We start from the raw sequence: 26,084 nt of genomic DNA, 5'->3' as shown, positions 1-26,084 counted from the left end.
TACAATGTTCAAGTCTGTACCCTTAAGACAACTGAAGATGAACTTCCTGTGACATTTCACATAATCTCTTTACCTGCTGTTTTCTCTTTCCCTTTCCTTATGTGTGTGCCAGTACTGGGATTTGAATTCAGGTTTGGGGTGCTAGCCCATAGTATTGCTTTTTGTTTGTTTGTTTGTTCTGTTTTTTGGTTTTTGGTCAGTTGTGGGGCTTGAACTTAGGACTTAGGAGCTGTCCCTGAGCTCTTTTTGGTCAAGACTAGTGCCCTACCATTTTGAGCCACAGTGTCACTTCTGGTTTTCTGGTGGTTAATAGGAGACAAGAGTCTCAGACTTTTGCTGCCTGGGCTGACTTTGAACCATGATCCTCAGATCTCAGTCTCCAAAGTAGCTAGGATAACAGGTGTGAGTCACTGGTGCCTGGCTTATTCCTTGGCTTTTTCAGCTCAAGGGTGACACTCTTCTCCTTGAGCCACACTTCCATTTCCAGATTTTGTGGTTAATTGGAGATAATAATCCCACAGTTTTCTGCTTCAATCTGGTTTCAACTCATAATCCTAAAATCTCAGCCTCCTGAATAGTTAAGATTACAGCCATGGGCCACTGGCTACAGATCTGTATTTTTTTCCTTAATAAGCTTTTCTGTCTTGCCTGAATTCTCATATTGGAATACAAGGACTGAGCTTGATTAAATGCCCTAACTTTGCAGCAACACCTGTCCCAATATGTACACAAAACTAATTCCTAGTGACTTGCAGAATTAATCATGAAAAGAAGTTTTAACACTTTCAGCCAGGCACCAATGGCTCATGCCTATAGTCCTAGCTATTGAGAATCATGGTTTAAAACCAGCTGGGACAGGAAAGTTTATGAAACTCTTATCTCCAATCAACCAACTATCAAAAAGCCAAAAGTGGAACTGTGGCTTAGTCTTGATCAAAAAGCTTAGGGATAGTACCCAGGTCCTGAGCTCAAAGTTGAAGCCTCAGACTGGTACCAAAAAACCAAACAAAGCAACCCCCCCCCAAAAAAAAAAACCCAAACAACTTTTTTAAAAAACATTTTCATGGGCTGGGGATATGGCCTAGTGGCAAGAGTGCTTGCCTCTTATACATGAGGCCCTGGGTTCGATTCCCCAGCACCACATATACAGAAAACGTCCAGAAGCGGCGCTGTGGCTCAAGTGGCAGAGTGCTAGCCTTGAGCGAAAAGAAGCCAGGGACAGTGCTCAGGCCCTGAGTCCAAGCACCAGGACTGGCCCAAAAAAAAAAAAAAAAAAAGGCAAAATACATAGTCTCATTTTATTTTTTTATTATTTATTTATTTTTTTGGCCAGTCCTGGGCCTTGAACTCAGGGCCTGAGCACTGTCCCTGGCTTCTTTTTTTTGCTCAAGGCTAGCACTCTGACACTTGAGCCACAGCGCCACTTCTGGCCATTTTCTGTATATGTGGTGCTGGGGAATCGAACCCAGGGCCTCATGTATACAAGGCAAACACACACTCTTGCCACTAGGCCATATCCCCAGCCCCCATAGTCTCATTTTATAGGGCAAATACTTGTCCTATATCTTTTCAGGCTGGCATACCAAAATGCCATAGACTGGCTCGCTTAAACAACAGAAATTTATATCTCACAGTTCTGGAGTTGGGAAGTACAAGATCAAGTGGCAGCAAGGTAGGTTTTATTGTAAGACATCTTCCCTTGGTGGCTGCCAGTTACCAGGTGCTCAAATGTGCTTATGGAGATGTAGCTGACATTAACAGCACTAACCTAGCATGCCAGAGACTCTGGGTTTAATCTCCAGAACAAAGGTAGAGGCAGAAGCAGCAGCTAGTCTCATAGTCCAGTAATTCTGTGACTGTTTTAAATCAAAGCTTTTGAAATTGCTGGGTCCAGTCCACTAGCAAGTTGTAAAATAATTTTTTGAAAAGTAAAATCATGACTCTCACACAAATATAAACATGTATCAAGGAGTTTACCTCTCCAGTAGGGTGTTACAGAAATGGCATATATTTTTGCTAAGAACAGGCATGTCGAAATGAATTTCCTTAGGGGCAAGAGTGGCCTAACACCAGCAAAACGTTCTGGTACCTTTTTCTGTATGGCTGGAGGAACGTTTAGTATGATCCATTTCTTATAAAATAGCCTACTAGAAAGTCAGAAGCACCTGTAGACTTAAAGCCTTCCGGTACTTTGCTAGACAATGCACAGGGCCTTGCACTCACTGGGCAGGTACTCTATCTCTGAGCTACTCCTCCTCCAGCCCTTTCTTTGCGTTTTTTTATAATGAAATAAAAAAGAAGCAAAATTCAGCCCATTGGCCTTAGAGGGAGGAAATTCATGGAAAAGTCAAGCGCCCAAGCTTGGGGAGCGCAGCCAACAACCCAGTCACTCCCGGCCAGTCCAGGGCCCCGCCCCCCCGGAGCGTCTGCACGGAGAAAGGCCCGAACCGCTCCTCTCATCTTGTCCCTCCCACCCAACCCCCCCCCCCCGCCCCCCGCACGCCGGTGAATCTGCGCAGGCGCCGTGAAAAGCCAGATCCGCTAGTCTCCACCCACTGAGGCCCCGCCCCCTGCCGCCCGGCCCTTAGTCATCCGCCGGGTTTCCCCGCCCTCTCCGCGTCGGGGCGCGTCTGGACTTGGCGCCCAGGGCCCGAGCGGCCGCCGGCAGGAAGGGAAGCGGCTGGTAAGAGGGCTTGCGTCCAGGGTGACGGGGTCGGGAACTTCCTCTCCGGTCGGCCCGGCTCTCAGGACTCTGGAGGCCGAGTGTAGGAGAGCTCTGGAACCAGCCTGTCCTCGCCTTTCCTCCAGTCGCCTCGGGCATCGCTCTGAGCCCCAGTGTTTTCGACCTTCAGCGCAGCCTCCAGCCCCTAGTCTGCACCGCTGCTCTCCCCGCCCCTAACCCTGACGGGGACCCTGAGGCCGGTTCCTGGCCCCCTGCCGTCCCCTCGGTGGTCCGAGGTCCTCTCCCTGCCCTTCCGGTGGCGCCGGATTGGCTTGTGCCTCTAGTGTCGCAGTAGACTTTGGGGTAAGCTCTCTAGGTCCCCAACCAATTCAACCACCTGGAGCCTCGGCTTGTTTGTCAGGGCTCGCCTGGGATGCTTTCTCAACACCCCTTACCGAAGCGGGTTTTAGATGCTCTTGACTGTGAATCCAAAAGCCAACACACCTGATTCCACCGGTGGTGTCTCCACCATTTCCTCGGCCTTTTTAAGTTGAAGTCTTTGCAGGCAAACCCCACACAGCCCTGAGCAGTATCCCAGGAGGATCCTGCTCTTTCCATTTGGAAATAAGGTTCGCCCCACGTGCCGCCTTCTGGAGTGAGTTGTTCCACTGGCTGGGAAATAAGATCCACAGTTACTGAGAAACCTGGTAACAGAGTAGGACTTCAGTTCTACCACAGTGGTGATTTAGCGAACCCTCTCTGGTAAGCCTGTTGGTGGCACCATTTTTAGTGGCTGTACTAAGCAGGACACGGTTGAAGCAAACCACGGAGGTCCAAAATCTGCTGACTGGGAGAAACTAAAGCAGGAAGAAAAAAAAAAAAAGCAGCTGGAGCTGGACAGCCATGTCATCTTTTTGTTGTTTTTTTTTTTTTTGCCAGTCCTGGGCCTTGGACTCAGGGCCTGAGCACTGTCCCTGGCTTCTTCCCGCTCAAGGCTAGCACTCTGCCACTTGAGCCACAGCGCCGCTTCTGGCCGTTTTCTGTATATGTGGTGCTGGGGAATCGAACCTAGGGCCTCGTGTATCCGAGGCAGGCACTCTTGCCGCTAGGCTATATCCCCAACCCCCCATGTCATCTTTAATAATTTCTTCAGGTCGCTTTTCTATGTAGAGACAAATGCAGTTTGTGTTTTTGTGCCAGTTAATGACATGCTGACAATATGCAAGGGGCAGAAGTGAATGAAGTTTTAACAGCTACTTTCAAAACCTCACCCTCTCACTCTCTCTCTCTCTCTCTCTCTCTCTCTCTCTCTCTCTCTCTCTGTCTCTCTCCCTCTCCCCTCCCCCCTCTCTTTCTCCCTCTCCCTCCCCCTCCACCTCCCCTTCCTTCTCCCCCTCCCCTCTCTTCTCCCCCTCCCCTCTCTCAGGATCAAGGGCCTGAGCACAGTCCCTGAACTTCTTTTGCTCAAGGATAGCACTCTACCACTTGAGCCACATTCCCAGCCCTCAACTTTCTTAATAAGTTAATTCCTAGTCAGGTTTATCAGCTTAGTTGTTTTGACTGCACGTGATGAACTTATCATTTTTTTCTAATGTCAGCCTAAAACATTTCTGTCAGTCTTGTTATCCATTCTCCTTGATAAAACTCTAGTCATCTTAGATTTCTGTGTTCTCTCTCTGTCTCTGTCTCTCTCTGTGTGTGTGTCTCTTCCTGGAGCTGAACTCTGGGCCTGGCACTGCTCCTGTGCTCAAGGCTAACACTGACAACTTGAGCCATAGGTCCACTTCTGGCTTTTTGTGGTTAATTGGAAATAAGAGTCTCATGCACTTTCCTGCCTGGGCTGGCTTTGAACCTGGATCCTCAGATGTCAGCCTCTTGAGTAGTTAGGATTACAGGTGTAAGCCACCAGCACCTTTCTACATCATCTCATGTTTCTTTATTCAAAAGATAACTTGGATGAATCCCTTTGACTCTCAGTGCTCAAGTTATTTAATAGGACTTTCTTCTTTTGCCAGGCTTGGACTCAGGGCCTGAGCACAGTCCCTGATTTCCTTTTGCTCAAGGGCACTTTACCACTTGAGCCACAGCGCCACTTCTGGCTTTTTCTATATATGTGCTGAGGAATCAAACCTAGGACTTCATGCATGCAAGGCAAGCACTCTATCAGTAGGCCATATTCCCAGCCCAATAAGACTTTTTTAACCTCTTCCTACCTTTTTCCTATAAAGATCCAAACAACTCTAAAATGACTATTGACAAGTTTATTCTTGTTATAGTGAGAAAAATTCTGGTTTAAAAAAAGACCTGGATTCAGACACTAAGCCTGTCATTATATAAACACTATATCCTTGGGGAAATTGAGCTTTAGTTTTGTTCTGTGTCATTTGGAATAGTTTATCTTTTCTTCTAAATATTGTGAAAATTATAAATGACATAATCAGTGAAAAAGCTAATAGTTAAAAAAAAAAAAAAAAGGCTGGGGATATGGCCTAGTGGCAAGAGTGCTTGCCTCATATACATGAGGCCCTGGGTTCGATTCCCCAGCACCACATATACAGAAAATGGCCAGAAGTGGCGCTGTGGCTCAAGTGGCAGAGTGCTAGCCTTGAGCAAGAAGAAGCCAGGGACAGTGCCCAGGCCCTGAGTCCAAGCCCCAGGACTGGCCAAAAAACAAAACAAAACAAAACCCAAAAAGCTAACGTGCTAGTGGCTGATGGTTGAGATCTGAGGATCCAGCCAGCCCAGACAGAAAAGTCCAGAAGACTCATTTCCAATTAGTCAGCAAAAAGCTACAAGTGGAGCTGTGCTAAGGTGGTAGAGCTCCAGCCTTGAGCTAAAAGGCCAAGTGACAGCATGAGGCCCTGAGGTCAAACCCCAGTACCAGCACAAAACAAAACAAAAACCTGCAAGTGCTGGTGGCTTATACCTGTAATCCTACTCAGGAGGCTGAGATCTGAGGATAGTGGTTTGAAGCTAGCCTGGACCAGAAAGTCCATTAGACTCTTAGCTTCAATTAACCACCAAAAAGATGGAAGTAGAGCTGTGGCTCAAGTAATAGAGCACTAGCCTTGAGCAAAAACAAAACAAAAAAAAGACCTTACAAAAATAACTAAGCTATTTATTCATAAATGGAATTGATGCTTTTGAGTAGATTGGTGCTATACACAGCTATAGTTGTGATAATCTTTGCCATTACATGACTGTCTTTCGAGAATTTTGTGTGTGTAGTCACATATATTTGGATGTTCTTGAATATGTGCTTGGATTAGCATGGTAGGGTGTCTGACAAGGAATAATGTAATGTAGGCAGTAAAATACTTTAGCTCTAGGGTGACCAGAAAACCCAGAGAAAAGAGAAAGAGACAGATTGCCTGAGAAAATTATATTTAAGGGGCTGGGAATATGGCCTAGTGGTGAGAGAGCTTGCCTCGTATACATGAAGCCCTGGGTTCGATTCCCCAGCACCACATATATAGAAAACGGCCAGAAGTGGCGCTGTGGCTCAAGTGGCAGAATGCTAGCCTTGAGCAAAAGGAAGCCAGGGACAGTGCTCAGGCCCTGAGTCCATGCCCCAGGACTGGCAAAAAAAAAAAAAAAAAAAAAAAAAGACTCCTTAAATATATATATATATATATATATTTTTTTTTTGCCAAAAAAAGACTCCTTAAATATATATATATATATATATATATATATATATATTTTTTTTTTTTTTGCCAGTCCAGGGGCTTGAACTCAGGGCCTGAGCACTGTCCCTGGCTTCCTTTTGCTCAAGGCTAGCATTCTGCCACTTGAGCCACAGCGCCACTTCTGGCCGTTTTCTATATATGTGGTGCTGGGGAATCGAACCCAGGGCTTCATGTATACGAGGCAAGCTCTCTCACCACTAGGCCATATTCCCAGCCCCTTAAGGAGTCTTGAATTGCAACACTCAGAGGCCTTCCTGTACAAAAGGAAACATACAAATTAAAGGATTTTTATTTATTTATTTATTTATTTATTTGCCATCTTTGGGCTTGAGCCTAGGTATTATCCCTGAAACTTCTTGTGCTCAAGGCTACCACTCTATTATTTGAGCCACAGTGCCACTTCTGGCTATATTTTTTCTTTTTTTGCCAGTCCTGGGGCTTGAACTCAGGGCCAGAGCACTATCCGTGACTTTTTTTTTTTTTGCCAGTCCTGGGGCTTGAACTCAGGGCCTGAGCACTGTCCCTGGCTTCTTTTTGATCAAGGCTAGCACTCTATCCCTTGAGCCACAGTGTCACTTTTGACTTTTTCTATATATATGTGGTGCTGAGGAATTGAACCCAGGGCTTCATTTATACAAGGCAAGCATTCTACCACTGGGCCATATTCTCAGCCCCTTGAGGTCTCATTTCTTCTTGAAGCATCCTCCAGATATTATGGCCCATACTAGTTATTCCCTTCTCTGAAATCATAGCAGAAATTGTACTACATTGTTTTCTAAACTCATTTTGTTTCTGTGATACTTAGTTTGTTTTTTTGTTATTGTTGTTGTTTGCCAATACTGGGGCTTGAACTCAGGGCCTGGGCACTGTCCCTGAGCTTCTTTTGCTCAAGGCTAGCATTCTACCACTTGAGCCACAGTATTACTTCTGGCTTTTTCTGTTTATGTGGTACTGAGGGATCCAAACCAGGGGCTTCATGGATGCTAGGTGAGCACTTTACCACTAGGCCATATTCCCAGTCCCTGATACTTAGTTTTATAAATTTTTTTTAATGCATAAAGCAAAACTGGATCCTAATGTGTGTTTGTTCAATATAAAGTGTATCTCAAATTTTTATTTGCAAAGTGTTAGTAAATTGTAAAAAAAAAATACTACACAATTTAGTTCTAATTGGTTTAAATTACGTGTTTTGCTAATCAGTAAATCAAATCAGAAAACGTTAGTTAAACACTTAAATTCTTTTGATGTCTTTGTATTTTTATCAGGAGCAGATAATGGGCCAAGGGTCCTTTTAATTAATCTGTGATCATCATGGCTAATGAAGGCTGTCTCAAGGCTGGTGATAATCCATTTTCATCTGATAAACATGCCCAGTTCATCTTAGCCCAGATCAATAAAATGAGACATGAACAGCATTTCTGTGATGTGCAGCTGCAAGTTGGAAAGGAAACTTTTCATGTTCATCGGCTAGTTTTGGCTGCCAGTAGTCCATATTTTGCAGCTTTATTCAGTGGAAGAATGAAAGAATCCTCAAAAGATGTTGTGCAGATTCTAGGAATTGAAGCTGGAATCTTTCAATTACTTCTGGATTTCATTTACACAGGTTTGTTATGTGAACCTTTTGGAGGAGAACAGAAGTGGATCTAAGTTACATAGAACATAGTTTAACAACATGTTATCATGAGACTTGAAAAGTTTTATTTTATTTTTTTTGAGATGAGGTCTTTCTATGTTGCTCAGGCACACTCTTAGGTCTGAATACTCAGTATTCATTTTCATTTCATCCTTAAGCAGAATTTTGACACTGCTATGGGTGGCATTTGTATCTTGCTGGAAATTACATTTCTTATCTTTCCTTGCAGCTAGGAGTGAGCTTTTAATTGAGTGTTGTCTACTAGATACAGACAGCAGTTGCTAGAAAAGATAATCAGAAAAACTTAAAAAAAAAAGGCAAACTCCTATGGCAGGCCCTTTTATTTTTCTTTTCCTTTTTTCCACTAGCTGAATTCAGTGAGCAAGAGATTAGAAGTTACAAGCTATAGTTGATGGAGCAAAATACTCTAAGACTATTGGGACACTATGAAACTACACTATGAACCTTGGAATGTCTTCTGCTTATTTTTATTTTTGTTGGTCATGTGGCTTGAACTCAGGGCCTGGGCACTGTCCCTGGCTTCTTTTTGCTCAAGGCTAGCAGTCTACCACTTGAGCCACAGTACCACTTCCGGCCTTTTCTGTATATGTGGTACTGAGGAATCGAACCCAGGGCTTCACGTAGGCTAGCAAGCACTCTACCACTAGGCCATACTCCCAGCCCCTCTATCTTATTAAGTTATACATACATTTCAAACAGCCAATTACCATTTTTATTTAGTACCAATTTGACTTATGTTATTTTACCCCAGATATGCTCAGTAGTATTATTTCTCTGAATTTTACCATCTTTTACTTCTTTGATGAAAGTACTAATCCCCCAGTAGTCTGATGATGACACCATGAACATTATTTCACTAAATTCTGTTGCTACTGTCAGACAACAGAGGCATAACTTACAACCTTTCTCTGTTTTGGGGTGTTGTTTTTTTTTTTTGGCCAGTCCTGGGCCTTGAACTCAGGCCCTGAGCACTGTCACTGGATTCTTTTTTTTTTTTTCTTCAAGGCTAGCACTCTGTCACTTGAGTCACAGCACCACTTCTGGCTTTTTCTATGTATATGGTGATGAGGAATTGAACTCAGGGCTTCATGTATACAAGGCAAGCACTCTTGCCACTAGGCCATATTCCCAGCCCCTCGCTGTTTTTTATGTAGTTCAGTGCTAGTCTGTGGATTAATCAGTGTGAATTTTTAAGTAAATGAAGTAAACAGGATTTATGAAGGAGTTTAATTAGCTCACAGAATTTGGAACAGTAAGGTAAAAAAAAATCCTTGAATATTAATTTGTACATAAGTCAATAGGCAGAACTGCATTGCTCTTAGTAGATAGAAGATAATCATTGTTATAACTTCTAGATTACGCTTGTTTTCTGAAAATTTCTAAAAAAGCCATATGAAATAACAGAAAAAGCCTCACTTTTGTCATTTTTCCAATTTAAATACCATACACTAAAAATTGTTTCTTTTTATTTTATTGTCTATCTTCCTCTTTCCTTAGGTCTAGTGAACATAGCTGCAAATAATGTTCAAGAATTGATTGTTGCAGCAGACATGCTACAGTTGACTGAAGTTGTTAATCTTTGCTGTGAATTTCTAAAAGGACAAATTGATCCACTGAACTGCATTGGGATTTTCCAGTTCTCTGAGCAAATTGCCTGCCATGATCTCCTGGAATTTACAGAAAACTATATTCATGTTCATTTCTTGGAGGCTCATAGTGGGGAAGAGTTCCTGGCACTCACAAAAGATCAGCTGATCAAAATTTTACGAAGTGAAGAGCTTAGCATAGAGGATGAGTATCAGGTCTTCTTAGCTGCAATGCAATGGATTCTGAAAGACCTGGGGAAAAGAAGAAAACATGTGGTAGAAGTGCTAGACCCAATTCGATTCCCTTTACTACCACCTCAGAGGCTTATAAAATATATAGAAGGTAACTCCTTTGCTGTATAGGAATTTAGTTGATTATCAAGTGGCTTTTTCTCTATTTGAAAGGTATATGAGGCAAGCACTCTTGCCACTAGGCCATATCCCCAGCCCCTATTTGAAAGGTAGTAGAGTGTTTTTATTTTTTTATTTATTAATATTCCTGCCCATTTTAATCATCCTTATTCATCTTTTTTTTTTTTTTTTGGTCAGGGCTTGAACTCAGGGCCTGGGTGTTGTCCCTTAGCTTTTTTTTTTTTTTTTTTTTTCACTCAAGGCTAATGCTCTACCACTTTGCGCCACAGCACTACTTCTGGTTTTCTGGTGGTTAATTGGAGATAAGAGTCTCACAGACTTTACCCCCAAGGCTGGCTTCAATCCATCATCCTCAGATCTCAACCTCCTGAGTATAGTTAGGACTGCAAGCGTGAGCCCCTGGCGCCCAATTGGAACTTCTTTTGTCTTTCATATGTATCATCTTCTAATATGAGAATATTTCTCTCTCTTTTTTTCTAAGACTTTCCTCCAAATTGTTATTTTAGCTTTTAGTCATAGCTGTTGTTTTCTTTGTTTCTTATTTAAGTCTACAATACTCTTTCAGTTCTCAGTTTGTGTACTGAGCAAAGCACCAAATTCTATCTTCAAATTCTTGATTTAAAGGATTTATAGCCTTAGATTGATTATTTTGTATGAAGCACTTGTGGGAAATAGGTTTCTGTTTATGACTAATGTTTTCTTCCAGGGTTATTTTAATTCTTCAATCTTTTGTATTTCCATGGATATGCTTTGTTAGATGTAGTGCTAATTTTTTTGATATTTTAGTCATATGGCCTAGGTAACTGAAACCTGGCTCTGATAATGTAAGAGCTAATTCTCCTTAATACTTTTTAATCTGAGTATAACAACTTTGTATTCTCTAGCCTAAAATTTGAGAACAGTATGTTGTGTTCTCATCTTTCTTTCTTTCTTTTTTTTTTTTTTTTTCCAGCCCTGGGGCTTCAACTCTGGGCCTGAGCACTGTCCCTGGCTTCTTTTTGCTCAAGGATAGCACTCTACCACTTGAGCTACACCACCACCTCTGGCTTTTTCTGTATATATGGTGCTGAGGAATCACACCTAGGGCTTTATGTATGCTAGGCAAGCACACTACCACTAGGTCACATTCCCGGCCCGTGTTCTCAGCTTTCTAGCCTGAAGCATGAAGGGTGGTGGATTATATATCCACTAGGGCTGATGTCCTCGCTTGGTAACTGTGGCTTTCATCTCCCTTTTCAGATTCTGTCACTGATGTTGATTCAAGGCCTATTTAACTAAAGGTATACACCACTAATGTGGATTCAATCCAGGCTCTTGTGCTCCACCACTGGATTATATGCCAGCCTGGATAATCAGAATCTTGTTTAACTGCCATCTTCAGTAGGGATAAGAAAAACAACATTTTGTATTGTAGGAAAAAAATAACTGTTTGATGATGAATTTTTATGTACTGATTACCAAATGTATCTTATATTTATAGAAATATGTCTTTACAATAGAATTTCAAAATTGTTTAAAACATTCTTTTTAAAATATTGCTTCAGGAGTATCTGACTTTAATCTTCGTGTTGCATTGCAAACACTTTTGAAGGAATACTGTGAGGTATGCAAATCTCCCAAAGAGAACAAGTTCTGTAGTTTTTTGCAAACATCTAAGGTTCGACCACGGAAGAAAGCAAGGAAGTACCTATATGCAGTAGGTGAGAAACTTTAAAAGAGTAACAGTAACAGGAATTATGTTTATTTTCAGAATCAAAGTTGAATAGTTTGTTTTTTCTGTATACGTTAAAATCTGCAGTTGTGTCTGAGAGTATTTAATTTCACATTCAGATTTATGTTGCATTTATATTAAAGGAACATATTGAAGCTTCTTTCTGTTTTAATTTAAAAGCACTAAACTTGATCAATATTTAATATGTAGAGTGAAAGATTGTCCATTTCCTTCTTTCTGTATTTTGTATAAATGCTTATTATAATTTACAATTACATATAATTTTATGTATAATTTCATATATATTATGACATATACATAAATATATGTTTGCGGAGTGTAATAAAATTTTTTGTTGGTGGGATATGCAGTCAAAAACAAGATTTCAGCCCATTAATTTTAATTGAAAAATGAAAATAATGAGATATAGACATAATTAGTACCTTGATTTATATTTCACCTAACGTTCTGTTATATCCAAAACCAGATAAAACAGTGAGATAATCTTCTTGCATGTAAACCATAAGATAAGACTTGGCATATTTACAAATAATATATGTGCATACATACATAGATAGATGGATATGGCAAGGTTTGAAACCCCTTATTTCTCGGAACAGTATACTTAACATTTAGATTCAAATGGCTAGACTTCCCACATTACTACAGTTTCTTTATTTGGCAGTAAGAGATTTGATGTGTACTTATTTTTTCTGCTTCTCTGTTTAGGTGGGTATACACGGTTGCAGGGGGGTCGTTGGAGTGACAGCAGAGCCCTCAGCTGTGTAGAACGTTTTGATACCTTTAGCCAGTACTGGACCACTGTGTCTTCACTTCATCAGGCTCGATGTGGACTGGGAGTAGCAGTTTTGGGAGGGATGGTCTACGCTATTGGAGGTAATAAGAAAAATGTCTTATTTTCCTTATTAGTCTGTTTGACAAAATTGTGTGTGTGTGTGTGTGTGTGTGTGTGTGTGTGTGCTGCCTTCTTTCAACACTAGTTGGTTACATTCTTGTATATCTTATATCATGTTGCTAAGTGTTATTTGATATACATAAATATAGCATTGTTCAATAAGTGAATAGTTATGGAAGGAGAGAGGGGAAAGAACACAAGTAGAATGTTTCACTGTAGAGAAATCCTGTGGTTTAATCCCAAGATGAAATACTTAGGTTTTCTTTTAATGAAAAACTATTTGTAAAATGAAGAAACAGCTTTCTGAACTTTACCTGAATGTCCAATATGTACTTCAAACTTAACCTGTGTAAACCAGTCTTCAATTTCCTCACCTTTTACATCTGTTTCTTTCTCAGGATTTTCTATCAAATAAATGATCATCATGATTTGATCAGTGATTTGAAACAAAATTAACATCTTTGACACCTTTCTTTCACATCCTACATCTAATCCTTCAATATGAATGCAGATACATGCATTCCTTGCCATTATACTAACCTAGTTTCCCTACTTCTATTTTTATTTCCCTAAAGTCTGTTTTACAAATTATGGCCTATAGTGTTCTTCTAAAATCCAGGGGGGGGGGGTGTGTGCACTCACATTCAGGGTCTCATGTGCTTGCTTGGCTTTTTGTACAAGGTTGGCACACTACCACTTGAGCTACCTCTCCACTTATGGCTTTCTCTCTCTCTCTCTTTTTTTTTTTTTTTTTTGCCAGTCCTGGGCCTTGGACTCAGGGCCTGAGCACTGTCCCTGGCTTCTTTTTGCTCAAGGTTAGCACTCTGCCACTTGAGCCACAGCGCCACTTCTGTCCATTTTCTATATATGTGGTGCTAGGGAACTGAACCCAGGGCTTCATGTATTCAAGGCAAGCAATCTTGCCACTAGGCCATACTCCCAGCCCACTTATGGCTTTTTTTCTGGTTAACTAGAGATAAGAGCCTCATGGATTTGTCTGTCTAGGTTGCCTTCAAACCTCAGTCCTCAGATCTCAGCCTCCTAAATAGCTAAGATTACAGGCATAAGCCACCAGTGTCTGGCTAAAATTCAGGTTTGATCATGCCATTGCTGTGTTTTCAACTCTGTAAGCAATATACTTCAGTTTACCTATTTTTGAATACTATCTAAATAGATTATTGCAAATATTCTTCCTCTCTTTTATTTAGTATTATGTTTTTAGCCTTATTCCCTCCCTCCCTCTCTCCCTCCCTCCCTCCCTCCCTCCCTTCCTTCCTTCCTTCCTTCCTTCCTTCCTTCCTTCCTTCCTTCCTTCCTTCCTTCCTTCCTTTTTTCTTTTTGCCAGTCCTGGGGCTTGAACTCAGGGCCTGAGCACTATCCCTAAGCTACTTTCCACTTGAGCCACAGCACCACTTCTGGCTTTTTCTGTTTATGTGGTATTGAGGAATCGAACCAAGGACTTCATACATGCTAGGTAAGCACTCTACTGCTAAGCCACATTCCCTCACATTATTTCATATAGTCATTGCTGTATAGTTTCCTATTGTATATCATGGATTATCAAAATTTTATATATTCTGTTGTGAGATAGTTGAATTGTTTGTGCTAGTCCTGGGGCTTGAATTCAGGGCCTGGGTGCTGTCTTTGAGCTTTTATGCTCAAGGGTAGTACTCTACTACTTGAGCATCTACTCCATTTCTAGCATTTTAGTGGTTAATTAGAAATAAGTATCTCACAGATTTTCCTGCCTAGGCTGACTTTGAACCTCAGTCCTCAGATCTCAGTCTCCTTTTGTTTTATAGCAGTGCTGGAATTTGAAGTCAGAACCTCATGCTTACTAGGCATGCCCAGCCATTTTTAGTTATTTTTCAGTTAATGTTCCATCACTTTTGCCCAGTCCAGCATTAGACTAAAATCCTATTAACTACAGCCTCACTGTGCTTGACTTGATTGCTAACTTTCTGTCCAGTCTGTCCTTGAATAGCAGTCCTGATCATCCCCTTCTGAGTAGCTGAGGTCATAGGCTTCATTGTTTTGATAAGGTTTTATTGTTTTTGCCATTCATATTTATGTCTGAGATATACCTGGAATTGAATTTTATGGATATTATGAAGTAGAGAACCAATTTCTTTTTCTTTTCTTTTTTTTTTTTTTGGTACTGGGGAATCGAACCCAGGACGTTGCACTTGCTAGGCAAGCGTTTTGCCACTGAGCTACATCCCAGCCCCCAATTTCATTTTCCCCCTCATAAACAACCAGTTATCACAACATAAAATAGTTGTTTTATTAGTGCTCTGTGATAACTTTCAAGTACGTGGCTCAGTTCTTAGATTTCTTTTCTGCTCTATTAGATTCTCTGTCTGTCCCTCTTTTTTTTTTCTTTGTCAAAGTGAAGTACAGAGGGGTTACAGTTTCATACATAAGGCAGTGAGTACATTTCTTATCCAACTTGTTACTTCCTCCATCATTTTCCCCGTCTCTTCCCCCCCAGTCTGTCCATATCTTAATCTTTCTATCTCTATTATAGGTCTTCACAATATGACAAGGCTGTTTCTAAATTTATTTATTACCCTTTTCTGGTAATGGCTTAGCTATTTTGATTCTTGATGCTTTTATATAAATTTTAGAATCAGTTTGTAAAATTTCTTTAAAAAGTTAATTTGGGGGCTGGGGATATGGCCTAGTGGCAAGAGTGCCTGCCTCAGATACACGAGGCCCTAGGTTCGATTCCCCAGCACCACATATACAGAAAACGGCCAGAAGCGGCGCTGTGGCTCAAGTGGCAGAATGCTAGCCTTGAGCAAAAACAAGCCAGGGACAGTGCTCAGGCCCTGAGTCCAAAGCCCAGGACTGGCAAAAAAAAAAAAAAAAGTTAATTTGGGGGGAAGGAATTGGAATTATAGCTATATGTCAATTTAGGAATGATCATATTTACATTGAATCTTATAATTTATGAACCTGATAATCTCTTAGTTTATTTAGATGTTCCTTAATTTAAATTTTTATCTAAATAAAGCTTTAAAATGTTATTAATTTAAGCTTGCACTCTTTGGTTAAACTGACTTTTGGGAGGAGGGTTGAAATGATGTGGCGTCAGGGATCGAACCCAGGGCCAAGGCTTCATGCATGCTAAGCGTGAACTCCTATCTCAGAGCTATACCTCCAGCCCCTAGACAATTTTTTTTCTTTTTCTGAGACAGGGTCTAACTATGAAGCTCAGCCTGTCGATTCTCCTGCCTCAGCTCCCTGGGTGCCAGAATTGCAAGCATTTTTCTATCATATCCAGCTTTTTTTAGATTTTTTTTTCAGACTTTTTAAGTATGGTATATTTGAAAATTCTACTTAAGTGGTGTATTATTTTTTCTTTGTCAGTCCTGGGGCTTGGACTTGGCCTGAGCACTGTCCGTCCCTGGTTTCTTTATACTCAAAGTTAGCACTCTACCACTTGAGCCACAGTGCCACTTCTGGCCTTTTCTATATATATGGTGCTGAGGAATCGAACCCAGTTCTTCATGTATGCGAGGCAAGCAGTCTACCACTAGGCCATATTCCCAGCCCTAAGTGGTGTATTTTTAAACTTATTATTTTCTGTCTGTTGCTCTATAAGAATTATGATTCCGGGGGCTGGGATATGGCCTAGTGGCAAGAGTGCCTGCCTCATATACATGAGGCCCTGGGTTCGATTCCCCAGCACCACATATACAGAAAATGGCCAGAAGTGGCGCTGTGGCTCAAGTGGCAGAGTGCTAGCCTTGAGCAAAAAGAAGCCAGGGACAGTGCTCAGGCCCTGAGTCCAAGGCCCAGGACTGGCAAAAAAAAAAAAAAGAAAAAAGAATTATGATTCCAGGGCTGGGAACTTAGCTAGTATAAATGAAGCCCTGGGTTCAATTCCTCAGTACCACATAAACAGAAAAAGCTGGAAGTGGCATTGTGGCTCAAGTTGGTAGAGCACTAGCCTTGAGCAAAAGAAGCTCAGGGACAGTGCCTAGGCCCTGAGTTCAAGCCCCAGGAGTGGCCAAAAAATAAAAAGAATTATGATTACAGTAAAACTCACATTTTACCAGGGTCAGCTACCCAAACAAATACCTGAGGAAAAAGAAAAAGCAGAAATGTTAAAATTTAAATTGTGTCTTAAAGATTAGCATACTTTGTTTGGGGTGGTAGAATTATAAATAAATGAGAGGAAAATTGTACCTTTGTTCCATAAATGGGCTTTAATAAATGACAGTGCTATGGATTCAAAATAATGCCTGGTAGCTAAAGACTTTCAATGAATATTTTAAAATTAGGCAGTATGGTTGAATTTCTGAAAATAAGGAAAGCCACTAAATACTATAAGATTTTTAATACTAATAATAGTTCCATTAGCATTACTAAGCCTTCTATTGTGTGTATCTCTCATTTAAACTAGGTGAAAAAGATTCAATGATTTTTGACTGTACTGAATGCTATGATCCAGTTACAAAGCAGTGGACAACTGTAGCTTCAATGAATCAACCCCGCTGTGGTTTGGGAGTATGTGTGTCTTATGGAGCTATCTATGCCTTGGGTAATTATGGTATTTGAGATTAACTAAGAATATTTAAGTTCTTACATTCTGGTTATTTAGAAATGTTTCTTTCATCCAGTAAGAAATGTGTGCTTTTGGGCTGGGAATATGGCCTAGTGGCAAGAGAGCTTGCCTCGTATACATGAGGCCCTGGGTTCAATTCCCCAGCACCACATATACAGAAAACGGCCAGAAGTGGCGCTGTGGCTCAAGTGGCAGAGTGCTAGCCTTGAGCAAAAGGAAGCCAGGGACAGTGCTCAGGCCCTGAGTCCAAGGCCCAGGACTGGCAAAAAAAAAAAGAAATGTGTGCTTTTGCTGGGTGCTGGTGACTCGTGCCTATAATCGTAGCTACTTAGGAGATTGAGATCTGAGGATCTTGGTTCTAGGTCAGCCCAGGCAGGAAAGTCTGTGAAAACTTTTATCTCCAAAAACCCACTCAGAAAAAGCTGGAATTAGCACTGTGGCTCAAGTGGTAAGGTTTTTGTAAATGTTAAGCAAAAGAACAGGGACAGTATCCAGAGCCTGAGTTTCAGCCTCAGGACTGGGGAAAAAAAAGTGTTTTGTTTTTTTCAGCTCTGTAAATTCTTTTTTTTTTTTTAATTGTTATTGTATAGTTGATGTACAGGCCCAGTGCTCGTGGCTCACACCTGCAATCCTAGCTACTCAGGAGGCTGAGATCTGATGATTGAGGTTGGATGCCAGCCCACGCAGGAAAATCTGTGAGACTTTTATCTCCAGTCAACCACCAGAAAACTAGAACTGGAGCAAAGTTATAGAGTGCTAGCCTTGAGCAAAAAAGCTCCAAAAACAGTGCCCAGGCCCTGAGGTCAAGCCCTAGGACCAACCAAAAAATAAAAATAAAAAGATGATATGCAGAGAAGTTATTGTTTCATGTGTCAGGTAATTAATACATTTCTTTTCAGATTCATGCTCTCCCAATTTTCCCTTCCTATTTCTACCCACAAGTTGTATAGTTAATTTTCAACATAATGTCTTGTGAGTACCACTGCTACATTTGCTAACCCTATGTCCCTCCATTGTTGTGTCCCTTCCTTTACCCCCCCAAAGATAGAAAAATGAACAAACAAGACAAAGTAGAAAAGAAAAAGGAAAAGAAAAACTCTTGTTTCCATTTCTTGGAGTTCATTTTTATAAATATTATTGTATACAATAAGTGGCACAGAGGCATTGCACCTTTGTGTTCCTCCCCTAAGAGTATCCTCCTTTGGTGTCTGAATGCCTAGAGTCCTGTCCTGCATTTTAGAGAAAAATGTGCACCTTTGGTCTCTCTGAACTTGGCTTGCCTCCCTTAACAGGATTTACTCTAGGTCCATTCATATCCCTGTAAATGATATAATGCTATTCTTTCTAATGGCTGTGTAAATTTACAATGTATATAGGTACCACATTTTTTTTGTATCCACTTCATCTGGGGCATCTGAGCTGTTTCCATAACTTGGCCATTGTGAATAGTACAGCAATGAACATGGATGTACAAGTGTCTTTATGGTATCCCAGCTTGTGATATCCTGAGAAGATGCCCAAGAGTGGCATGGCTGGATTGTATGGAAGAGCTTTGTTTAGTTTTTTTTGAGGAACTGCCATACCTCTGTCCAGAGTAGTTTTACTAGTTTACATTCCCATCAATAGTGCAATAGGGATCATTTTTCACCACATTCCCACCAGCATTTGTTATTCTAATTCATGATGTTAGCCAATCTAACTGGGTGAGATGGAATCTCAGAGTTGTTTTGATTTGCATTTCCTTTATAGCCAGGGATGTTGAGTATTTTCTCTTTTTTTTTTTTTTGCCAGTCCTGGGCCTTGAATTTAGGGCCTGAGCACTGTCCCTGGCTTCTTTTTGCTCAAGGCTAGCACTCTGCCACTTGAGCCACAGCACCACTTCTGGCCGTTTTCTATTTATGTGGTGCTTGGGAATCAAACCTAGGGCTTCATGTATACAAGGCAAGCACTCTTGCCACTAGGCCATATCCCCAGTCCCCTCATATGTTTCTTTGCCATTCTTACCTCTTATGAGAAATCTCTCCTTAGTTCCTTTGCCCAATTAGTGATTAGTTTATTAATTATGGGAGTGGTCAGTTTCTTGCAGCTCTGTAAATTCTTAATCTCAAATTGTATTACCTGGAGAAATGATCAAATGTGGAAGTTCTTGGGCTGGGAATATGGCCTAGTGATAGCCGCCTTGTATACATGAAGCCTTGGGATCGATTCCTCAGCACCACATATATAGAAAAAGCCAGAAGTGCCTTGAGCAAAAAGAAGCCAGGGACAGTGCTCAAGGCCCTGAGTTCAAGCCCCAGGACTGGCAAAAAAAACAAAACAAAAAATAAATGTGGAAGCTCTTGTTTGTTTCTGTTTTGTCTACAGTGCTGAAGCTTAATGTTAATGCTAGCTCTTTGTACATGTTACACAAGCACAGTACTACTGAACCATACCCCTAGACCTTTGTTTTGTATTTAGAAGGCTTTTTTCTGTTATCATTGTCTTTGACCTTCCTTCTTTCCTTCCTTCCCTCTTTCTTTTCATTTTTTCCTTCCTCTTCCCTTCCTCTCTCTCTTACTTTTTCTTTCTTACCTCTTTCCCTCCTTCCTCCCTCTCTCCCTTTTTAGTTTTTATTTGAACTCTGGGCCTGGGCACTGTCCCTGAGCTCTTCAGCTCAAGGGTAGTGCTCTACCACTTTGCGCCATAGCGCCACTTCCAGTTTTCTGGTAGCTAATTGGAGATAAGAGTCTCACAGACTTTCCTGCTCAGGCTGGCTTTGAACCTTGGTCCTCAGATCTCAGCCTCCTTAGTAGCTAGGATTATAGGTGTGAGCCACCAGTGCCAGGCCCTACCTCCTTTTTTAGGGGGAAGTTCTGGAGTTTGAACTTAGGACCTTTACTTACTAGGCAGGTATTCTGCTGCTTGAGTCAAGTCTCTAGCCCTTTTTGCTCTGGTTATTATTATTATTATTATTATTTTTTTTTTTTTTTGGCCAGTCCTGGGGCTTGGACTCAGGGCCTGAGCACTGTCCCTGGCTTTTTTTTTTTGCTCAAGGCTAGCACTCTGCCACTTGAGCCACAGCGCCACTTCTGGCCATTTTCTGTATATGTGGTGCAGGGGAATTGAACCCAGGGCTTCATGTATGAGAGGCAAGCACTCTTGCCACTAGGCCATATTCCCAGCCCTGCTCTGGTTATTTTTGAGATAGGGTTTGCAATTTTGCCAGGACTGGCCTATTTCTTGCTTCCCAGGTAGCTGGAATGATAGACATGCCAAAATGCCTTGCTTTTTCTGCTGAGATGGGGTCTGGTGCACTTGTTGCCAAAGCTAACTTCAAACCTTGATCCTCCCAATGTCAGCATCTTGAGTAGCTAAGGTTATACACATGAGCTGCCACACCTGACTGCTGCTGCTATTTCTCTTTTCTGTAAGTACAAAGATATATAAAGGATGTCCTGACCTCATCTTTTCTCTTTCTCTCTCCATATTTAAATAAATATGTATATATATTCATTTATTAAATTGTTAGATTCAATTCTTTTAAGTTCTTTGCTATAATAAGAGCCATTTATCCTAAACTGGGATCCGGTGGCTCTCACCTGTAATCCTGGCTGCTTAGGAGACTGAGGATCATGGTTCAAAGCCAACCCAGGAAAGAAAGTCAGTAAGGCTCTTATCTCCAATTAACTACCTGAAAATCAGAACTGAAACCGGGTCCAAGTAGTAGAGCACTAGCCTTGAACAAAGGTACTCAGGGACAGTGCTCAGGGACTGGGCATTGTCCCCGAGTTCAAGCCCCACAACTGACAGAAAAAAAAAGAAAGATTGATTTATCCCATAAATAAATAAATATTCTTCTATTTGACAGGTGGATGGGTTGGAGCTGAGATAGGGAATACCATTGAACGATATGATCCTGATGAAAATAAATGGGAATTAGTTGACAACATGGCTGTGTCACGCTACTATTTTGGGTGTTGTGAAATGGAAGGTAAATACTTTTATAAATATTTTCCTCTTTAATCCCTAGTACCACAAAAAATGTTTTCTTTAATATGAATGTATTTTTAAAACTTGTGTTTTTTTTACAACATTTAAATTCTTAGTATGAATGACTGATAGAAAACGTATGTGTATCTGTGGAAGAGAAAGAAATATGTCCATTGTGTTCTAATAGCTTTTTTTTTTTTCTCTGTTTTGTTTTTTGCCAGTCCTGGGGCTTGAATTCAGGGCCTGAGCACTGTCCCTGGCTTCTTTTTGCTCAAGTCTAGCACTCTGCCACTTAAGCCACAGCGCCACTTCCGGCTTTTTTCTATATATGTGGTGCTGAGGAATCAAAACCAGGGCTTCATGTATACGAGGCAAGCACTTTACCACTAGGCAATATTCCCAGCCCCTCTAATAGCTTTTATTTCCAGCTCAAGTTCTTTCTGCTTTATGAGTCCTGTACTGTCTTCTATTTCCACTAACAATTACATGTTCAAAATATATGTTATGGGGCTGGGGATATAGCCTAGTGGCAAGAGTGCCTGCCTCGGATACACGAGGCCCTAGGTTCGATTCCCCAGCACCACATATACAGAAAAACGGCCAGAAGCCGCGCTGTGGCTCAAGTGGCAGAGTGCTAGCCTTGAGCGAGAAGAAGCCAGGGACAGTGCTCAGGCCCTGAGTCCAAGGCCCAGGACTGGCCAAAAAAAAAAAAATATATATATATATGTTATAACCTGGATTTTATTATTTACTATATGGTACTCTCTAATTATTTCATGTTTAATATTTTGTTATGGAGCTATATAGAGATCTTGGAAATATCTATTTCATCCTCTTTAATTTGTAAGTGAAGAAGCTGCAGATTCAAATTATATTTAATAAGGAATTCTAAATTCATTCTTTTGTATTCTAGTAATCAATCCTGATATCTTAACCTACATAACTACTCTAATTTAAATTCTCTATTTTTATTTATTTTATTTATTTTATTTATTTTTTTGCCAATCCTGGGCCTTGGACTCAGGGCCTGAGCACTGTCCCTGGCTTCTTTTTTTTTTGCTCAAGGCTAGCACTCTGCCACTTGAGCCACAGCGCCACTTCTGGTCGTTTTCTATATATGTGGTGCTAGGGAATCGAACCCAGGGCTTCGTGTATAGGAGGCAAGCACTCTTGCCACTAGGCCATATCCCCAGCTAAATTCTCTATTTTATGTCTGCACAATGGCATTCACAGTTAAAAGTACATGCTATTTTTTGCATATGCTATTTTTTGCATAGGGAAATCCATCTCTTTTCTATATGTGTGATAGCAGTTGACTTGGAACATGAGATCATTATACAATGAGATAAAATATCTTTGTCATATCAGGGAGCTGTGGCTCAAGTGGTAGAGCAGCTTCCAAACAAACGTGAGGCTGAGCACCAGTGGCTCATGCCTGTAATCCTGGCTACTCAGGAGGTTGAGATCTGAGCATCATGGTTCAAAGCCAGCCCAGGCAGGAAAGTCCATGAGACATTCATCTCCAATTAACCATCAGAAAACCGGAAGTGGCATTATGGCTTAAGTGGTGAAGTGCTATCCTTCAGCTGAAGAGCTCAGGGACAGTGCCCAGGCCCAGAGCTCAAGCCCCATAACCGACAAAAATAAGTAAATAAATAAAAATTCAGTGCCACTTTAAATGAATCCCTAATTTTTGTTGCAGCATGATTAAATATGACATGATAATCTAGACGGAGTTGATTTTTTTCTTTAATCTTGCAAGTCTTGGAATGAAATATAATGGCAAACATAGATTACAACTATTTTTCATCACTGCATCTTATTTTCTCTAGCATCTGAACAAAAATATTCTGTTTCCAGGTTTAATTTATGTAATTGGGGGACTCAGCAATGAAGGAATAGAGCTTCGTTCTTGTGAAGTTTATGATCCACTTTCTAAGCGATGGTCTCCACTTCCCCCCATGGGAACCAGGAGAGCATATCTTGGGGTGGCAGCACTCAACGACTGCATCTATTCTATTGGAGGATGGAATGAAACACAAGATGCTCTTCATACTGTAGAAAAGTATTCTTTTGAAGAGGTAGGTTGGATGATTTAGATTATATCTGGTTTTCTTTTCTTTTTTTTTTTGCCAGTCCTGGGCCTTGGACTCAGGGCCTGAGCACTGTCCCTGGCTTCCTTTTGCTCGAGGCTAGCACTCTGCCACTTGAGCCACAGCGCCAATTCTGGCCGTTTTCTGTATATGTGGTGCTGGGGAATCGAACCCAGGGCCTCATGTATATGAGGCAAGCTCTCTTGCCACTAGGCCATATCCCCAGCCCATATCTGGTTTTCTTTTGCATTTCTATAAGTGATGTTCCTTGTCATTTACTTGTGATGTTGATCATTTTGGGTTTTTTTCCTCTCTTTTCTTTTCAAAGAGCCAATTCTTAGCTTTATTGATTTTTTTCTATTGATTGTCCAAATTGCTTTTGTTTCTATTTTTATTTTGTCCTTGTTCCTATTTATTTTGGATTTTTGCCCTTCTTTTCAGAAGCTGAAAGAACTGATTTTACATCCTCTATAATACATTTTTTGAGACAGCATCTCACATTTAGGCCAGGCTGACGAAAAATGAGATCCTTCTGCCTCTGCTTCCTGGGTACTGGGATTATAGGCATGCACCACCATGCCTGACTGTAATACAGTTATTTAAATCTGTAATTTTTATTTTTTTGCCAGTCCTGGGGCTTGAACTCAGGGCATGAGTACTGGGCCCTGGCTTCTTTTGCTCAAGGCTAGCACTCTACCACTTGAGCCACAGCGCCACTTCTCGCCATTTTCTATATATGTGGTGCTGAGGAATTGAACCCAGGGCTTCTTGTATACGAGGCAAGCACTCTTGCCAGTAGGCCATATTCCCAGTCCTGTAAATGTTCTTTTATCAGCACTTTTAACTATATCCCATACACTTTGACATATTGTGAGGTTGTTTGTTGGTTCCTTAAGTATATATGCTTCTCTTTACTGGGGCTTTGAGGTTCTTATTTATTTTGAGCATATTACCTTCTTGGATTCCACAGAACACTAGCCAATATATAGGATTGAGATCATCTTCTGCTCATAATTTAAATGAGATATATTTCCTTATGATTTTCTTCTAAATTCACTACTTTGACCATGCCTAATCAACAGTTCCCTTCAAAATGTTCTATATATTTGATTGGATTGTTTGCAATTTTAAAATGTAAGAAGAATCAGACTATCTGATTTCTGAGATTTTCTTTATTCCCTCTTTATGACACTACTAACATTTCTTTTCTTTCTCCCTTAACCAGGAAAAGTGGGTTGAAGTTGCCTCAATGAAGGTACCTAGAGCAGGCATGTGTGTTGTAGCAATCAATGGTCTTCTGTATGTCTCTGGAGGCCGATCGTCCAGCCATGATTTTTTGGCCCCAGTTACCTTGGACTCAGTTGAAGTGTATAACCCCCACTCAGATACATGGACTGAAATTGGTAATATGATCACTAGTCGTTGTGAAGGGGGTGTTGCTGTACTATAAAACATAAAGCATAAGAACACAGAAATATTTTGAAAATGTAGGATCTGATCTTGTACAAATGAAACATATTTAGTGGTACAACCCTCTGATTTTATGGAGTTCCCATATATTTAGATAATGATTTTTCTAAAAATTTAGATGAGAATGGATATTAAAAGTACCCTAAATTAATGAAGAGCTCACACAAATTTTCCTAGCTTACCAATAATAGAAATGCTGTTTATGTCCTAGAATTATCCAGTTAAACATACATTTCTTAATTGAAAAATTATATCCTGGAAGCTTCGAGGCAATAGCTTCTTAGGTTGTTTCACCATTGCAATTCAAGTTATAACCTGTATATGATGCAGGAATAATGGCCATGAGACATTTTAGGGGGGAGGAGATGGTACTGGAGTTTAAGATCAGGGCTTTTTGCTTCCTAGGCAAGTGCCCTATCAGTTGAATAACACCTCCATCTCCTTTTGCTGTTTGTGGTTATTTTTTAGATTGGACCTCACTTTGGCCCTTAGCCTATCCCATATAGCTAGGATGACAGGAGTGTGCTATGACACCCAGCTTGTTTTTTGTTGAGATGAGGTCTTGATAACTTTTTCCCAGTCTAATCTCAAACCATGATTATCTTCTTCCTCCATCTCTGCCTCCTTCATAGCTGGGATTCTAGGTATGAGCCACCATGCCTGACTTAAAAGACAGTTTAGAGATTTCTGCATACCCTTGATTCAATCCAGAGCAGTTTTCTGCAATTTAGGGCTGGGGATCCTTTCTGCCAAGGACCATTTGGATATTTATAATATCATCATATTTATAACATCATCAAATTACCAATATAGGTAGATATGCCTCAGGCAACTGACATGAAGCATTACATGTCTTCCCTGTCTTGTACCAAATGAATGTTCTTCATCCCTGGAACTTGAAGCCATCAGTGCATGGCTAGTTGGAGGTTTTTAGTGACAGTCTTTGATTGAAATAGGATGTTGTAATGGGTGATAGATATACCTAGAAATGTCTTCATTTTGTAGATACTTCCAAAAATTATGCTTGGCTTTATAAAAAGAGACTTTTATTAGATTATTAAACCTTGTGAAATGTACTTGAATTTGGGCAAGCCTAGGTTTGAGTGTATTGCAGTAACACTGCTTAGCTTGGAGAAGGCTGAATTTAGGCATAGCTTGAGCATCCCTACCCGAAATCTCAAAAGTTTTTTTTGTTGTTGTTGTTGTTTTTTGCCAGTCCTGGGGTTTGAAATCAGGGCCTGGGCACTGTCCCTGAGCTCTTTTGCTTAAGGCTAGCACTCTACCACTTGAGCCACAGCGTCATTTCTGGCTTTTTCTGTATATGTGGTACGAATAATTGAACCCAGGGTTCCATGCTTGCCAGGCCAGCACTCTATGACTAAGCCACAT

General features: G+C 40.9%; 1 protein-coding gene across 3 annotated transcripts; it reads left to right on the top strand.

Moving 5' to 3' along the window:
• The first annotated feature begins 2,588 nt into the window (after positions 1–2,588).
• Positions 2,589–24,785, top strand: LOC125355084 (intracisternal A particle-promoted polypeptide). 3 transcript variants are annotated; one of them, XM_048351197.1, is made up of 9 exons: positions 2,589–2,683; positions 7,617–7,954; positions 9,503–9,934; positions 11,508–11,663; positions 12,404–12,571; positions 17,002–17,139; positions 21,011–21,133; positions 22,993–23,213; positions 24,451–24,785. In XM_048351197.1, the coding sequence occupies exons 2-9, from the start codon at positions 7,663–7,665 to the stop codon at positions 24,673–24,675; spliced, it is 1,755 nt and encodes a 584-aa protein (XP_048207154.1). In that variant the 5' UTR covers positions 2,589–2,683; positions 7,617–7,662; the 3' UTR covers positions 24,676–24,785. The 3 variants fall into 3 exon arrangements, with proteins under 3 accessions (XP_048207154.1, XP_048207156.1, XP_048207153.1); XM_048351199.1 differs by lacking the exon at positions 2,589–2,683 and adding an exon at positions 2,690–3,025; XM_048351196.1 differs by lacking the exon at positions 2,589–2,683 and adding an exon at positions 3,039–3,317.
• The last annotated feature ends 1,299 nt before the right edge of the window (positions 24,786–26,084 follow it).

The sequence above is a fragment of the Perognathus longimembris genome, chromosome 7, assembly GCF_023159225.1.
Source record: "Perognathus longimembris pacificus isolate PPM17 chromosome 7, ASM2315922v1, whole genome shotgun sequence".
In the NCBI taxonomy this organism is placed as follows: Eukaryota; Metazoa; Chordata; class Mammalia; order Rodentia; family Heteromyidae; genus Perognathus; species Perognathus longimembris.
The sequence above is the reverse complement of the archived record's forward strand: the minus strand, read 5'-3'. Positions and strand labels throughout refer to the sequence as shown.

Excerpts from the sequence above, each read along its gene's own strand:
- LOC125355084 (XM_048351197.1), top strand. The coding sequence starts at position 7,663 with ATGGCTAATGAAGGCTGTCTCAAGGCTGGTGATAATCCATTTTCATCT. Across the intron at positions 7,955-9,502 it reads TCTGGATTTCATTTACACAG|GTCTAGTGAACATAGCTGCA; the intron begins GTTTGTTATGTG and ends CTCTTTCCTTAG. Across the intron at positions 23,214-24,450 it reads AAAAGTATTCTTTTGAAGAG|GAAAAGTGGGTTGAAGTTGC; the intron begins GTAGGTTGGATG and ends TCCCTTAACCAG.